This window comes from Zophobas morio, unplaced genomic scaffold (assembly GCF_036711695.1).
Source record: "Zophobas morio isolate AGI-343-1 ecotype UQ-CSIRO unplaced genomic scaffold, CSIRO_AGI_Zmor_V1 ptg000024l, whole genome shotgun sequence".
In the NCBI taxonomy this organism is placed as follows: domain Eukaryota; kingdom Metazoa; phylum Arthropoda; class Insecta; order Coleoptera; family Tenebrionidae; genus Zophobas; species Zophobas morio.
In genome coordinates, this window is record NW_026972129.1 from 10065720 (window position 1) to 10083797 (window position 18078).

Below are 18078 nucleotides of genomic sequence, written 5' to 3' on the forward strand. Positions count from 1 at the left end.
AATCTACAAGAAAATATATTTAGTTAAATTTCGAAAACAGTTGAGAATGGGTCGAAGTTTGCATAAGGAGGTACAAATATACAGCCTGTTATTGAAAGGTACGTACAAAATAAAATCGGCAATTGGTCTCGAAGTATGGGTGCTAAAAGTTAAAAAAAGTTCAGGTAAAAGTGTTCTCCTTTTAGAGATAAAAATTATTAAAATTTATGTCCAAAATCGTTGTACGCCTCTGATTAAAAGATCATCTTTCGTTTCTATAGCAACATTTAGTCTTGACAAAAGTTTTATTGTTACAGTTGCTAGGATTTACTAAAATAAATTAATTTTACCTATTTATCTTTCAGTAGCGTCTAAAAAGGTTGGATAAGGGTTAATTTTCCCCTTATAATTTTGATAACACAAAATAAGTTTTTCAGACTTCTTAGACTTCGCGAAGAACTGTCCATTTTGTTGTACGTACCTTTCAATAACACCCTGTATAATGGAAAATTTCATTTTTGAAAAAGTCGTCTAAAAATTCTGAAAAAATTCGGGAATATAAATCCGGACGTGTTGATTCCAAAAATATAGCGTGTTATCACGAAATAATATGTTTTTCGAATGTATCAATTATCTATTGTTGCTTAAGAATACTTTATTTCTGTTCAATAAAATTGAGGTTTATTTCTTGAAGTTTGTTTTCAGATTTTTGGGAAATTCGCTGATCCGAACAAATCGCTAATCGGAACACACCTTTTCCCCAATTAATTCGGATTATCGAGGTCAAACTGTACTTGTGATTTATCAGTGCATTCATATTTTTTTGAATTGCTTATACAGTCTGAGTCAACAAAAGTGAGTCAATTTAGTTTATTAATTAAAGCAGGAACGAGTCACCGCACTTTCCTGCAAATACAATACTGTTATTATATTAATATTACACTGCACCTACCCAAACTGATATACGTGTCCTTGCAAAATGCTTATGACGTCATCTCACAAAATTTTGTAAACGAAAAACTTGTTTGAAACTTACACGTAGGATATTCTTTTCTAATTCTTTAATATTATATACAAATTATAAAATCTGATTTTGCGATCAAAGGGAGGTTCTGTCGAAATAACCTTCGACTCCTTTTTTCATTTTTGAATGCAGATTAAAAAAGAAATTATCTGATATCACGGGTCGTGTTCGGAGAATTTTAATAGAAAAAATAAATTATTCCATTAACATAAAATCAATACACGTTTACATGTTGTGATCATCACGAGTGAATCAGAATAAACCGAGATTCTGATAATGTGCGGGTATATAAAAAATATCCCGACATTGGTACGTCTTACGATATGTATAACAACTTTGCGATATGAAGCAATATTAAAATTTATAGTAAGGATTTATCGAGAACATGACACTGAATCACTTACCGCGGAAGAAATTAAAGTTAAGTCCGTTCACATCATTTTTAAACCGGAGGTGAATATGAAAAATTTTAAGTTTTTGTATAGAATAGTATTTTCGGTTTTCTCACAACGGTACGGTAAATAAACACAGAGACAAGCTCCATTGGAGACAAGTTTTTTAAAAGCGCTCCCCAAAAATTAATGATTGGGCTGGTATTGTTGGTAATTGAATAATTGGGCCATTTATTAGAGAATTAAATTATTCAGACTATTGTGACTATGTTTTCATAACAATTAATTCTCTAACGCCAGCTCAAGACATCTGGTTCCAACAAGATGGAGATCCGCGGCAATTTAGGTTACATGCCTGCAACTATTTCGATGAGATATTTTCGGCAATATGGAATGGTCCACGAGGGATCATTGTTACTCCTTAGCCCGACTTATTATTATCATAGCTCCATTTTTTATGCAGGGGTAGTGGAAAACTAAGAGATGCGCTAAATTATTCTACAAGTTCTGCGACATTTTAATGTTTTAATCGTTATCAATCTGCCAATGGAGGGAATTTTGAACCTAAATTAAAATTATCACTGTGTTTAAATATATCGTGACTTTGTATTAATTATTATTATTATTTTAAATTTTTATGGCACTTAAATCCTTGAAAAATGACAAAACATACAACTTTCTTATTTGATACAACCCCTGTAAGTCTTTTATTCTTGAAGATAGGTCCTGTCCTTTGTTCTTTGGACAAATTTGTATTGTACAAGAAGGTCTATTTGATGGTAAATGAAATAACTTTATAATTTTAAATGGAACACAAGTATATTTTTAACCACAACAAATCAAAAGCAGCCAATATTTCAAAATTAATAACAAACAAGTTATTCAGTAAAATTGATGAAAAATTAATATTTTTTTTGTTTTCATTGGCACAGCTTCATTACATTTAATTAATTTTTTTTTTTTGGTCGACAAAAACGATCATTAATTAAAACACAGACCACTTCAACACGATAATTTAACTTTTGAATATTCCAAATGTTTTTTTTATGTAAACGTTGTTTAAAACAACAGAACAGACTAAGAATTAAATTTAATACAACAAGAATACAAGTATTGGATTTAGTGTTGTGCAAAGCGCTCTGACGCGATGTTTCAAGACATCTTTGTCTCTCCATTCATCAGTAAACATTATCTTTTTTGAAATCCCAAAGGAAATAATCAATGGAGGTTCAAATCAGGCGATCTTGGAGGCCATCTTATTTTCCCATCCAACATTTCAGTTATAAAAAAAATACATCCACGTTTCTCACGTTGTGAGGTATGCTTCATCCTGGCGAAAATACGAGTTTTGGACGTCATTCAAAGGTCATTTATCTAAATAATCTTTTTTCATTTGCCGCAGAATACGTAAATATTATTCGTCATTGAGGTTAGTATCAAAACATGGTCCAATTATGGTATTACTTACTATGCCAACCCATATGTTAAACTTCCAATCTCTTTGGTTTCCCCTTGGTTTGAACAATTGCAAATTTTCAGTAGACCAGTAGTGAGTATTGTGTCCATTGAAAATGTTTTTATTAGAGAACGAAGGTTCGTCGCTCCAAATTGTTTTCAAAAAATAATTGTACTTCTTGGCTTATTAGTAGCCACTCTGCAAATTCTTGACGTCTGGTAAAATCACCTACTTCAAGATGTAGATGCTTTCCATATTTAAACGGATGCCGACCATTTTTCTTCAAAATACGTTTAATACTGCACCAAATACCAAAATTTGGTGATCTTCAATGATAAATGCGAATCTTCTCTTTTCAGTTTAAACTGACCCCTATTTTTCAAATTATCAATAATTTGTTTCAAATATCTCCGATACAAATTTTCTTGTACGGGTATAACTCACTGAACTTCTGGTAAATGCGGTTCAAGCTCTCGTTGTATTTAACATACAACACGAACATACGAAAATAAACTCCGTTATTGAGATTTTCGAGAACTTCACAATATTATTGTTTTGACGCATTATAGTTCCAAAAATACGAACAATCTTTTTTCTTGCAAATATTGAATTGACCGATCAAACGCTTATTTTTCAAGCAACGAGATTTGAATTCAAAAGATAGATTTTGACTTATTTTATTAAATAACTATTAATTATTGATTTTAGAATAATGGTTCTTTTTGATTATTATTTTCTAGTAAAAAAAGCAACATTTCTATTTACAAAAAATATACTGAGATTTAAAACAACGAAGTTGGTGTCATTTCCGGTTCACCTTTAAAAATAAAAAAGACACCCTGTAAAAAGTATTTAATGTAGAAAAATTAACTTGATCATATTTCCGGCTAAACCGGAAGCATAAAAAGATTGAAACTGTCACCAGTAATGTTTTCCATTGCAATGTACACACAGGAAAAATAAAATAATCGCTTTTCAAATAACGAAGCTAATCTAACATTCACACAAAGTCAATGTGTATGGATTTGTCCAGGATAAAAATAACTGGACCCTTCTTTTTTAGGACAACCCGCTTGGAAATAATTCAGTTATCCGATGTTTTTAGGAACGATTTAGTCCTATAATTTTGGTAATATATATTTTCGAAAGACAAAGATCCACTAAAAAATCTTGTCACGTCATCAACTAAAAAACTTTGAAGTTCCAGAATATTATTTCCACACTTTACGAACACAATATAATAATTTAGAGATATAATTCAACGACGAACAAGTAAAACATTTTACGCTAATCCATGATCACAGAACACCAACACCGCATATTAATGATCTAAATACGACTTTTAATAATAAAACACACCTCGTAAGCAGCGTTGAGTTTTCTGCCGTACTTTGTGATGCTTGTAGTGGTAGATCAGTTGAAGGTGATGATAATTCGACGTGAGGGGAACGAAAATTTCGGGATTCTTCTAATTCGGAATCATCTAACAAATGCAAAGTCTTCGGTAGTTCTTTGGGATCAAAATTGCCAACCTGATGAGGTTTACCAAAAATGCTGTAGGCACATGTTAAATTGATTAATTGATTATTAATTCATTAATTTTTTTTTCTATTATCTACATTTTTGGGATACTATCGTAATTAACAAATACAGATTACATTTTGGTGTTACTCATTAAATATTTCAGTGCTCACACACATCGACATTCTTTACCAAACACCACGTGAAATTACTACGGATTTTTACAATGAGAATAACAATAAATACTAAGCAAATCTTCCCACGATTACATATATTGTTTTGTCCAACAAAGCAATATTCCACATTCTTCCGACCAAAGCACCCGAGCGACCAATCATTTAATTCTTCCACATGCAATACCTACTTGTTTTTCAAGCAAGGCTCTTACATTACAAGCACTTACCCCCAGGGTAGTACCACAGAGGGGTACCCTGCTTTGTGGAAATTACGGGGGAGACTTGTACTACGAAATCTAGAGAAAGTACGTTTTTGTATCGTTAAATTTGTCAAACTGGATGTTTGTTGTAGTACTGGGTAAAGGATATTAGGAGCACAAAACCCAAAACCGTGTGTCAAAAAATGACTGGCGAACTCAAAACTCACTTTGTTCCTAGGCTCCGACACTTCCGATGTCCTGGTATGAATTTACTCCCTGAAGTGACGGCGTGTAGTCGCAAAGATCCGCTAGAAGCTTTAGCTGGAGAAAGATTCAAAGAAGCAATGGCTGCAGCATCAGCGACTACAGACTCTTTGGAACTACAACTTGATGAGCTTGGAGCAGGTGATGGTGGCTCCAATCTGAGTGAAAGTCTAAAAACAAATCAACTAGCACAGAGAACTTTTAGAATTTTAAGATTTACTTGTATTGATCATCTTCGACAAATTTTTGTAATTCTTCAATATATCTAATAGAATTTAAATAATCTTGAATATGAGGAATAACACACAGATTTGAGTAATCCGAGTGCTGATAATTGGATATCACACGTAAAATATTGTTCATTTTTAATGTTCTTTGTTGAGATTCTAAGCCACCAGAGTGAGGATGAGCCATGTCAATGTAAACAAGATCAGTCAAATAAAGACCTGCAACAAGTGGTTCATTAAACGTGAATTAATCCTAAGGAATAAGTTTACCCAAATATGGTATACATGGAAGCTTCAAGCTTTCAATGTGACGCCTGAGATTCGACCAGTTGTCTGCATCAGAAAATACTTCAGCCAACTTGTCGAAAGTCTGTTTATCTTTTTTAGATAAACAAGTCCACGTCTTCGACAACCTAAAAGTAAACACATCTTTTACTACTTCCGCTAATCTCGAGATAACGCGCAAACCTATAAATGGAGGCACTTTGTAAGGCTGAAATTATTGCAAACAGCGAGTGAAAATTATTCAATTCGTATAACTTTTTTGCTATTCTAATAAAGTACGACAATATTTCCGCTCTTTGTTTTGGAGTCGTTCCACTCAGCACTTCTTGCACAGACCAGAAGCTCACCTGGTTTACGAAATAAAAAAAAATGCTCATTAAACTGCTGTATCATAATAAGATTTAAATGAGTAGCAGGTGCTATGCACTTACATGATTAAACCGTCTCGTGAAAGCCACAACGTTAGGCGCCACGGTCAACTTGTTTTTCTTATTCCATGCGCAGCTGGTCAATTCATCTGGTTGGATGTTGAGGAAAACAGGCAAATCAAGCAACGTCAACTGACTGGCAAAATCTTCCGGTGAAATCCTGAGTATGTCGAAAATAGCACAGCTGTAGTTTTTGGTTCTGGCTTGCGACGAGGCATTGTTGGGCAAACTTTGAGTTTTGATATGGGCAGGTACAGATGCAAGGGAACTGAAATCGTCCATTAGTCAGACGATTTCTTTGTAATGAACATATATTAACTTTTTAATTTTTTTTTATTCCAAAATTCAGAAAAATTTGACACACACCGACAATGTAAAAAGGGAAGACAATCATTTTTTACTGTTACCAAAAACGTTTGATCTAAAATCATTTAGATTGAATTTCCCCCATCCGTAGAGGGCAATCCAAACAAATGCAGTTTTTTATACAAAGTATAAAATTTGTTTATTGTTTTACCCTATAAGTGGATTTTCTGTTGGGTAAATAAATCATTATTATTATTATTAAATTTGGTTCTGCATTTTTTTTTTGTTTAGATATATTAAATTAAAAATAGTAGTAAATTATTAAATTACGGGTACTCCTATGCTATGTTGTCATACTTCAAGTACAATTTTGTGGTGACGTCATAAAATTTTCAGGGGGGGGGGCAAATATATCAATCTTGATAATAATATGTCAAGTGTAATTAGTAATAACAACAGTACCTGCTCTGCATATAGAATTTCAGGAAAACTAAGTAAACCATTTTAATTTAATAAACAATTCTAATTCCTCTAGAGACATCTTTGCCTCCCCTAGACCTAGACAAGTTATAATTAACCAATGTGAACAGCGGAAGTCGAAGCAATAAAAAAGTCTGAACAATTTGATCTGGTTATTGCAATTCGTAGGAAATGTCGTTTAGTTTTTCTGTTTCATTCTCACGTGTACAGTCTCGACAAGCGATATCGATATTTGTCTTAAATTACGAGTACTTATAAATGCTTTTCAGTTCAGTCCCACCTCTGCTACTACACATATAGCAGGCGTGATCAATTTGGTGCCTTATTTTATTGATTCAATCAAGATTAAAAACGATTCACTCCATTTTTTTGAAAATTTGGGAATACAGTACTTTTATTATTATTACTTGCAAAAATGTTGATGACGTCATCACAAAGTTTTGTAATGAAAAAACCCACTTGAAACAAACGCTTCTTTACCTTTACTTGAACATTACATAAAAATAAAATTCGCAAAATTAAATTTTTCAGTTTTTCGAAACAGCTGGATTTTATGGGTGAGGGACGTTCTCTCGAAATAATCTTCGACCAATTTTTTTTTTACAGTGTACGTATAAGAACCTGTCACACTAAACATTTCAGTCGATATGTAATTAACAAACTTTTGAGACGACGTCATCAAGTTCTTGAAGAGAATTCTGTTTAATAGTTTATTAGGTTTGGAAAAAATAATAACCTTAGGTAAAATTTCATAAGCATAAAAGAAGGTAAAGTAATAAAGCACAGCTATGAATAGTATAGTATTTTGCATATTAGAAGTAGAATTTACTTAGCAAACTTTTGAAATGACGTTATCAAATTTTTAATGGGGACGATGAGATAAATTTTGGTTGACGTTTTACTACCTACACGAGATTCTTCATTACATTTTATATTTTTACATTTTACGATGTCTGAAGTCGCTTCTACACATTTTTTGAGACTACAGTCGTCTGGGACACCCCAAAATGCCTGTTTAATTTTTTTGTTGATTTTACAGTTTGTTTAGTCTACACGAATGACACTCTGCAAGGAAAAGTAAAGTTCACTTTATTCCACTGTTTTAAAGTAAGCCAATTTTCTTTATGTCATATTGTACTTGGCATGTTTATAATACTCTAAAATATCTAAGTAGAAAAATAATTTTTGTTAAATATGTCTTCAAGCGTAAGCTAACGATGTATCGTTTGTAATCAAGTCGTACGACTCGCTACTTTTATGATTTCTCTCGTTTCCGTGTGTCTGTCTGCCGTCTGTCCGCGTCTGTGTTGATTTTAATTAGATAATCTTCTAATTACCGGATACCAAGCAAATTTTGTAGGTATGTATATTAGGAATATATCGCTATCCAAAATTTGTCTGATCATCCCCACCATATGATGTCATCTCGAACTTTTACAGTAGAAAATGTTATATAAATTTTTTGACATAACATACTCCTCGATTTAGTAGTTTATGAATTCGTGTTGAGTTTTTACCCTATGAATCCAGATTTTTGTAAAAAAAAAAATCAACTAGCGTACTTGCAAATTTTCGCAAAATGATTATTTATTCACAACGGCTTGTGTTTAGATATAGTTATATCTGTATGAAAATATTAAATACCGGGTGATTTTTTAAATTTGCTCTAGTTGGCCATTGCGCTTACGTCAGCCGTTTCAATAACGTACGCATCATGACCAACTAGACCAGAAATTTAAAAACCACACAGTATGATCCGATCAAACCATATACATGATATACCGAGCTGAAATATACTTTCTCAGGTACGTTTTTTTTTTTTGGATGATTTTATTTGGAACAATTATCTAAGCTTCGTCTGTACCTGCCAAAGTTTATTTCGAATATAACTGACAAGTATATAACATGGATAGAAATAACCAAGAAAACATAACGAGTGATAAAAAAAACCCATCAAACTTTCTTGACCACTTCAAAATAACAGTGTCACGCATTTGGGTTTGGCAAGAGCAATACAAGAAAAATTTCTCAAAATTAGTTAATTCTATTGCCAGTTCAAACAATATTTGTTGTTTACGCGTACTAACTAAAGGGTTTTTTGACCGCTCGTTTGTATACACTTGATAATGGAATTTAAAAATAAATATCTTCTGTTGTGGTTACATCCGAGAATTACCACTTCATCCTGGGTTTTTACCATGACATTTCGAATTAAACAATAACAAAACTGCAACAGTAAGGTTTGCGAAGTAAATGCACTTATTTAAAGAAATTTTACAACACCAAGGGTGAGATTCATTAGTCGTCACTTAAGTTTAACTCATCCTCCACTCAAAGTCAACTCACTTGACTTGAAGGTGAGATTGAGTTTGATCAAAATTATTATTGCATTCATAGTTATTCTTTAAATTAAACTCAATGAGCAAAGGAAATAGAAGTCCGACTGCAAATAGAGAGAGAAATTTTAAGGCTAGAAGCCATTAAAACCCAAAAGTTAATGACAGAGCAACAAAAGGTATCTCTTATTACTTATTAGGCAATAACTATTGTTTTTCATAAATTATTTATGTATTTATTGCAACATCTCGTAGGTAAGTTGTAGATTTGATATTGCTGTTCACTGAAAAAACATATGCGCAAAACTAGATATATACGTTGCTGATAAGTGTAAATTTTGAGAGCCAACAATCAACAAATAAATTCCAACACATTGACAGGGCAATAAAAAACACAATCCAAAACAGCCATGGATATTTGACGATTTGTCTTTCATAGAATTTTCGTCTTGTCAGATTAGTGTCAATTTGAAAGTTTGAGTCGAAAATGCAAGGATCGAAGACAAACCTTCAAAAATCCATGGCTGTTTTGTATAAAGTATAACCAACTTTATTTCTATGAGATTATCTACTTATACTATGTGAAATTTGAAATGGAAATGAGGAATATCGTGTAGATTGTAAAATGCTGACAAGAGTTCGTGTTAATTCCACTAACAATTCGAAGTCATCTCAAAATTTTGCATGCTAAATAAATACTATTTAAATTTTATAAAATAACTTATTTCTGTACTTGTGGTGTATGATACGCCATTTCATAATTTTTCGAAAAACACATCAATTTTTAACATTTTTATCAGAATTATTTACTCTTCATGTATGGCTAGTGAGTGACAGATTTCTTGATGAAATTATGTAAAGGCACTCTATTTCTCTCTTAAAATTCTGTTTCAATCTTTTACTACTTAACATTGAATTAAATACATTATTCCATTATGATCTTGTTCGTCCAGAGACTGAACCATATTTTTTTTGAGGAGTTAGCAATTATTTAAACGATTAAATGAATTTTAGGTCACACAGTCACCAGTAGAATGTTATTCTGAAAATGTGTTCTGTGTAAAGTGATCTCTGTTAAAAATTTAAATCTTTTAAATGGAACCCGGGAAATTTACAGTAGTTCGATCCGTTGAACACAATACACCCACCTTCCAATCAATGTGATAAAAATTACAGGCGAAGGTGAGTCTTCACTGTGGTTTTTTAAAGAACAAATAAATATTGATGTATAATGCTTTTATTTCTTAAATGTGGTAGAGTACAGTTTGTGGAATATACAGAACTTAATAACTTTGTTGTAATATGCATTTTCAAATACTTAGTATTAAGTATACATAAACGTCTAGGTATGCACGTGATTTTTAAAATTATCAGTGTCCAATAATTGAAATATTTTTGTTTTGTTTCATTTTTAATTTCCGAACGTAAGCTTGGAAAGTATTGGACATTTGGTGAATGGCTAATTTCCTGTATTCCCGACGTCTGTTATGTAAATTTCATTTTCCCTATCTACTGTTATTTTTGGAACATTTTATCCAGGATGTCTCAAACAAATTAATGAATGTGGCAATTCGTTTTACTGATTAAATCAAAACCGTCTTATCGGATTTTCGTTCGTCCAGTAGCACATTACTGTTAATACTGACATATTTATTCCTACTAAAAAGCTAATGACGTCATCACAAAATTTTAATCAGAAAATCTCGCTTGAAACATCCGGGTAGCATGCTCGTTTACCTATAATTAAATAATCTACGCCTACCTTTGTTTTACCTTATAGAGGTTATTATAAAAAAATACAATTCGCAGGATCATAATTGGACTTGTTAAATTGATTGTACTTCAGGGACGAGTAAAATTCTATCTAAGCAACTTTAGACCAATTTTTACAAGAATGTGTAGTTAGTTAACTTTAACATATGGCTGTTTATTAATATTCGTCATTACTTTGACTTGTTTGTTTATCATTACGACTGATAAACTTTGCTCCTGAGGTTACTGTCTTTTACAAGTTACGACCGATAAATTTTTCTCACTTTTGTGTCATCATCAAAATGAAATATAACAAAGATAAATACATTTTTGTGAAATTAAAGTTCGAGTTGTTAACAAGTCACAAATTAAAGCTGATGTCATCAGATTACCCACTCACGACTTAGATTTTAATTTATTGGTGTGTTCAAATTTTATTATAAATTAATTTTTTGAAATATTACTCTATAAACAATATGATTTTTTATAGTCTTCCGGAAAGTTCTGTGCATATATACATTCAATTAACATTAGCATTAGTAGGGTGTTATTAAGCATAGCAATTGATTTAACACAGCTTCTCGTAGATACAAGAAATTTATGTAGATGTATGTAGACTTAATTACTGGAAGATTATACACATGGTACAAAACCAATAAAAGAAGCAACTGTTTTACCTACTTACCCGTAACTGTAATACGAGAAGGGGGGTCCGGGACCACTGGAGACAGCTGGAGTGGAAATTTTTCTAATTCTTGTAGTTTCCAACGCGAATTTGTCATGGCTGCTGGATGAAGAGATGGAAATTGTATCACGATCGACATCTGACGATTTGTAACTTTCTTGTTTCCTATTCTGAAAACAAATTTAAACAATGAAGAAAAACAAAAGAGTGATTTAACATTCATGAAGTTACCTCTGTTAATTTGAGTGCTGAAAGACTGTCACCTGAAATATCCCTCGGTATTTCAGAGTATCGCATCATTTTCATGTCATGGTTCTTGTGTTCTGCAACATTTCCGAAAAAAATTTTTAAACGCAATGAAATATTAATTGCAGCTTGTAGAAAGCGCGTTGGAATAATCAGAGCGTTGACGTTTGAAACCGTCCTCATTGCAGGAAAGACATCAATTTAATATTGCATAATTTAAATAATCTACAGAAAGCAGGTACCGGTTATGTTCGAAAAAACTAAACTTAGGAGGTTGCACAGAATTAACGTAAAACATTCGGCTGCTTTCGTTACAATAGCTAATAGTGATGCCAATTCTGAAGGCGAATACGGCTCTTCCTGACAATCTATTTTTGATAAGAAGGACTGGCTAATCCAAGGGAATAAAGCTGGTTGTATTTAAAATCCAAAAGTATCAAACGTTGAATTTTCACATCACAACGTAATTGCATGACCTAATAACATATTTACCGTATAACATGAAAAACAGAGTGCAAATTGATTTATGCGAAAATACTGTTAATTGATTGATGAAAAGTGCACGTTGTTCGTGAAAAATGGGATAACACCAGTAGGCTAATATGAAATGGGAAACATTCGAAGAAATTGTAAACAATAAACAACTAAATATCTTATAAATTGTCGTTAATATTTTAACTAAATAACATGAAGAAATTTAACAATTGATACTTGGCATAATCAACTTTTTGGTAAACTTCAGGCCAACTTTTATTGTCAAAATTTTTCAAATATTATGTCACAATCAAGTGTAATTTATTAGGTAGTAATTAAAGTGTTAACAAAAAAAAAAAAATGAACCACAAAATTATGCTACGTACCTTGTCCAATGATAACACAAATTAAAGGACATTATGCACATCATTAAACTCATCAGTCAATAGTAAGAAAGCGTAATGAAGTTACCACGTTTCAATTACAGATTACACTTTTAATTACTCCTATTATTTTTCGTTGTATGTTCATTGCATAGGAAAATATCGACTTAATTATATCAATTTAAGGTTCAGAAAAAACAACACCGAATAGAATTAAAATAGTTAAACTATTCTATTTGAAAAAGAGGGCGATGGAAGTGAATTAATTGCTTTTTTTATTGTTTTGTAACATGTTTATGATCTTCCAATATATTTTCCAAGTATTTTCGCATAAAGCAATCACAGTTTTTCAAACTATGTAGTAAATATGTATGTTATTAGGTCATGCAATTATTTTCTGATGTGAGAATGTAATGTTTTATGTTTTTTGATTTTAAATACAATTATGGTCTATAATGGTTGGTAGTCGATAACGTTTCTACATCATTAAATCGTACTAACGATATGATTAATGTTTTCAGTCGGTTTTTATAAAATTACACTTATTTTTAAGAAATATATATAGGAACATTGGCACTGCAGTCCATTTGTTATAAGAACTCCATAGTCTTGTAAAACCGTAGCAAATAATACTTCCCAAACGTTACTATTTTTGTCTCACTTTCTCTCATTGCGGTTGAGATGGTACGTATTGCCTAGCATTTTAGGGGCGGTCCTAAAGATCTACCGAAACGTTCGTACAAAGCAGTTCTCAAAAAAAAACTGTTTTGTTGAACTTGAAAAGAGATGTTTATAGGAACAGATGATATGTAAATTTAAGTTAGTATTATGTTTAAATTTCAGAATTACTTGTTTTAAAAACGTTTTGCTGACTTTTTTTTTATTTGTTGTACATTATAAATTATTATAAAGCCTGCAATAATACATAACTGTTTGAGAACCTCTGTCAAATTTCGGGTTTCATTCCGACAAGCGGAGCTATGTGTTTTCTTTCTCGCACATCCGCTTAAGTTAAAATGAGATAGCGCTTTGTTGTTCTTATTTCTCACAGCATAACGCAAAGTATAGGTGGTGGAAAAAAGAGAGAATGAGTTTTACGATATCATGGAATAATTAAAACAGATGGACTGTATTTTTGACATACCTACATTTTAAAATTAACATGCACCACTGAACCATTGTGATGTATTTTATGATAGCTGTGATATAAAACTACCATAATTACTTACACAGTGATCATTTAAAACCCTAATGCTATTAGCCGAGGGATGTCGACAGTTGAATTGGGCACGACCGTTTTCACACAGCATAATAAATTATACCTGTTCTTTTCGCTTATGTTAACTGGCGCTTTCACTCTTACTTGAGCCTTCGTGTCGTATAACTATTAATTAATTGTAAAAAAACTTTAATAAACCAGAATAAAATTGTATTTTTTTTTATATTTACTTCCCGAGCTAACCTAAGGAAGTATTAGTAATCGAGTCTATCGGGTGACAGTTTCATGTTTTCTCGTCGCTTCATGATCCCTAGAGTAATCTCCCGTTTCCGTCTATCTGTCTGGCATCTGTGTCGATTTTTATTAGACACGTTATCTCCGACGCCACTGGACCGATTGTTGTCAAATTTTGTATGTATATTAGGAATATAGACGGTTAAACGCTAACCAAACTTTGGCAAATCATCCCCCGCAACAATTCGATAACGTCATCTAAAAGAATTAGATTTTAAAATGATTTAAATATTATGCAACAATATACTCCTACACGTGTGGTGTACGAATCCCCTTTGAGTTTTTTTCCTGAAACGTCCAAATTTTCGCAAAAACCTTTATAAATTGCAATAATATTTTACCACCAACACGGAATATAAGTCGTGGTAGACCTGTTGGTTATTGAGGAGAACGCTAGTCTGCGGTCCTACGTTCGACGCCAAATTTTGCCGTTTCTTCTTTTCTCTTGCACTGGCAATGCGTTGTGACTAGTATTATCTATGTTAATCACAGAATTCTTTATTGATCAAATTAAGAACTCGTCAGCCTATTTTCTCAAAAATAGAGAATACGCCCTCCGATACTTTTAATAATGATAAAATAAGCATTATAAGATTCAGAACATTTTGTTCGATTGTGACTTAATTAATAATTTTAGTCCTCTGTTAGTTGTCTACTTTATTACAAAACAAAAATCGCAAAAACAAATTTTATAATTTTTTAAAGGAGCGAAATGTGTCGGATTATACTTCAAGAGCAGTTGAAGTTCTATCGAAATAACTTTCCACCAATTTTCATTATGAAGATATTAATACATACTTCTTTTAAGTTGACTTTGTATACTCGATCAGTTTATCCCAAAACTTGTCATTTTTATTTTCATTTTGATGTGCTTTTTGTCAAATTTTAAAATTTTTAACTTGTTATTAAGTGATAAAAATACAGACAATATAAATCTTGAGAATATAACTGTAATGGTTGTGCATGTACAAAAAATTAGCAATAATTTCCGAATAAGTATTGTTGTAATTATTCTATCCATCAAAGTGCGCTCATAATTTTAAATGATTTAATTGGGCCTCAGCAAGTCATACTTCTATTGGTAATTGATAGTTCCACAGAAGTAATAGGGTTTTAGTGCGATAATTAAAATCCTTGTAAAACTTACTTGTACTCTTTGTTAGTGCACTGTCTTTTGCAGCTACTTATCAACACGCCCCCGTACATGATACAGTTTTTAATAGCTAACAATTATGGGCCTACTGTTTCCTAGGTTGTGAGAACCTGAATAGATGACGATGCTGATTTAAGTAATTGAATTAACGTCCATGCATCTGTAAATAATCAATTAAACAGCAAAACCTTCAGGGTAATTTAAAAATGATTACTGCCGTTTGACCTTACAGGTTATTGTGTTATTGTGTCGTGTTCATAAGTTAATGTATCCAACAAAACCTTCGTTAAAAATTAGGACACTAGCAATCATTGCAGTCGTTAAATTTGTTACAGAAAGCCATAAATGCATGAGATCGATGAAAATGAGCGGAATTCAAACAGAGATGATATAACAGTTTTGTCGCGTTACATTCAAAACTAGTTTATAATTTTTTGTCAACTTTTTTTTAAGTATGAGCAAATAGTCAGGTTTGTCCATAAAGAGATAACAAAAAGACGACAAATCATTACCGTCCCTTGAGATGGATTCAGTGAATCAAAAAGTAATGGGCAAAAAATGATCACATTCACATGTGTAAAGTAGCAGCTCATATGGTTAAGAGTTTGCACCACTTAATTTAAGAAATGAGTTGCATACAATTTTATTTTGGTGCAGAAATATGAAAAAGGTAAAGGATAATTCGGCCATTACATTTTTACAACATACCTCAACCATGTGACAGTTATATCGATTCTTTGCTAGGAACTGTCTGAACGACTGCGGTACATTTTATATCCCAAGAAACGAATCTAAAAGTGGTGGATTTTCTGCAACTGTTGCCGTATATTAAACACGTCTGCTTTTGTTTGAACCTTTAAATAGTCTATTCCGACCGGCAAGCAGTCGCCAATCCGAATCATTTATTTTAAGTTTTAAAGTGTTATTACCCCATTTTGTTCGCAAGATGTTAATACTAGTTATACATAAATTGCAAAACGTTTTTCCTATAAAATTAAATTGTTGTAATGAGTGAACACTACACGGTCTAATAATTTTAAGTAAACGTGAGTATCCAGAAAACATACTCAAAACCGTAGTTGAAACTCGTTAATAAAAAAGAAATGTTAATTAGTAAAACAACGGCAGCCTGTTGTAAAACATCATTAAAGAGGAAGTTTACTTACATTTTAACACGTGTTGCAAAAAATGACTAATAAAGAAGTTTATCGAACCAATGCGATCAAGTGGGAGCCTTATGACATGACTAATCTTTATTACTTCTAGTCTAGTGATCACTTGGTACAGAAGCAATATTGTTCTCAATCATGTTCTCTATTAAGACAAACTTTCAGTAAAACTTTGCAACACCTGCAAGGAATAGTTTCCAATGTTATGTGACTTGTTTGCCAAACAAGACAAAGTTTGTGGTGACATTAAATTAAAATATTCAGTATCTAATCTTAGTGTACAGTGAAATGATTGCTTTCTAAGAAATAGATAAAAAGATGCTAACCAAAATGTTAATACATACATACAAACATTAAAATATATTTTATATATTTTTTCTATAAAAAAGATAAATATTCATCTAATTTGCGTTCGATGGCCATGGCCATATCTTTAAAACCACAAGACTGCCATGAGGCAATAATTACTCTAAATTACTACTACATTTGTGGTTAAAATTATCAACAGAAGTAATGTGTTTGATAGGCATACCTAGAGTGGATTCAGTTTGTTGAAAACAGTTTTCATTTTAATTAAAGACACTCCAGCATCGGTTACATTGATTGACAAAATCCATTAGAAAATTGCTCCTGTTAAAGAAAAGACTTTGGGTGACTTTAATTCCCGAGTGAGAGATAGTATTGTAATCCCATTTTGACAAATTTCTAATTAGTGGTTTCTCGATGTTTTACAGCTTGAACAATACGAAAATATTGACTTGTTTTCGTCTGTTTGTTGCATGTCGCCTATTGGTGTTAATTTATTAACCACTCAACTTATTCCTGTGAAATTTTAGAAATTTTGTAAATGATAGACAAATGTTCACTCCCACCAAAAATTTTGTAATGCCACTTAAAAATTTTGCTTAATAAATATCGCTCGCAACATGCTCTTTTATCTGAGATTGAGCGATATCCTTATGTTTACATAAATCTTAAAAAAATTGTGTCAGAACAGGTCTGTCAAATTAATATAAAGTGTGTTTAGTTGTACCATCGTAGTTCTTTCCTTGCCCCTGAAGTACAGTACACAAATCCTGCTTTTTGTAAAATGAATTGAATTTGAAAAATTTAATTTTTTTTGTGAAGAAAAAACAATACAGATAATTAATCACAATGCAAACAAAAAAAAAGGCCTACGTTAGCATCGAACGCGCGACTGTTTTCACGTTGTAAGCCCTAGAGCGGAGAGCCTAACGCCTGCGTCACGGAACTGAGAAAATTTGGATGTTTAGCAAAAAACTCAAAGCGGATTTCATACACCACAAGTGTAGGAGTATATACTTAAAACGACAGATGGACGGAAACCAGAGACCAATTTTTTGTTCTCTATACTCTAGGGGTTATCAAATGTCAGTCGTCCTATATACTCTATTATAATACTTCTTTAGGATATGCGCGTGAAATAAAAATTGATGTTTCTTATTGGTCGCACAGCTACAATTAAGTTTGATCTTCCTAGATAAACCGTAAACTTTTGTTTTGTAAAAGCTCTAACGTTAAACATAAAGTACAGGTAAAGAAGCATGCTCTATAGCTTGATGTGAAATTTTCTTAACACAATTTCATGACGACGTGATCAACTTTTAG

General features: G+C 32.1%; 1 protein-coding gene across 5 annotated transcripts in view; it reads right to left on the minus strand.

The window, feature by feature from the left end:
- The window catches only part of LOC135135703 (ras-specific guanine nucleotide-releasing factor RalGPS2), a 33994-nt gene that overhangs the window by 2225 nt on the left and 13691 nt on the right, over positions 1-18078 (minus strand). For 2 of the 5 annotated variants that reach the window (XM_064064845.1, XM_064064846.1), the window contains 9 exons: positions 11743-11834; positions 11512-11681; positions 5956-6220; positions 5708-5871; positions 5510-5652; positions 5233-5458; positions 4976-5182; positions 4776-4844; positions 4211-4405 (listed from right to left, as the gene is read on the minus strand). In XM_064064845.1, the coding sequence (XP_063920915.1) occupies positions 4211-4405; positions 4776-4844; positions 4976-5182; positions 5233-5458; positions 5510-5652; positions 5708-5871; positions 5956-6220; positions 11512-11681; positions 11743-11817 (1514 nt within the window). In that variant the 5' untranslated portion in view covers positions 11818-11834. Of the gene's footprint in view, positions 1-4210; positions 4406-4775; positions 4845-4975; positions 5183-5232; positions 5459-5509; positions 5653-5707; positions 5872-5955; positions 6221-11511; positions 11682-11742; positions 11835-15274; positions 15441-18078 lie in introns of all 5 variants that reach the window. The other 3 variants (XM_064064847.1, XM_064064849.1, XM_064064848.1) reach the window with 3 other exon arrangements.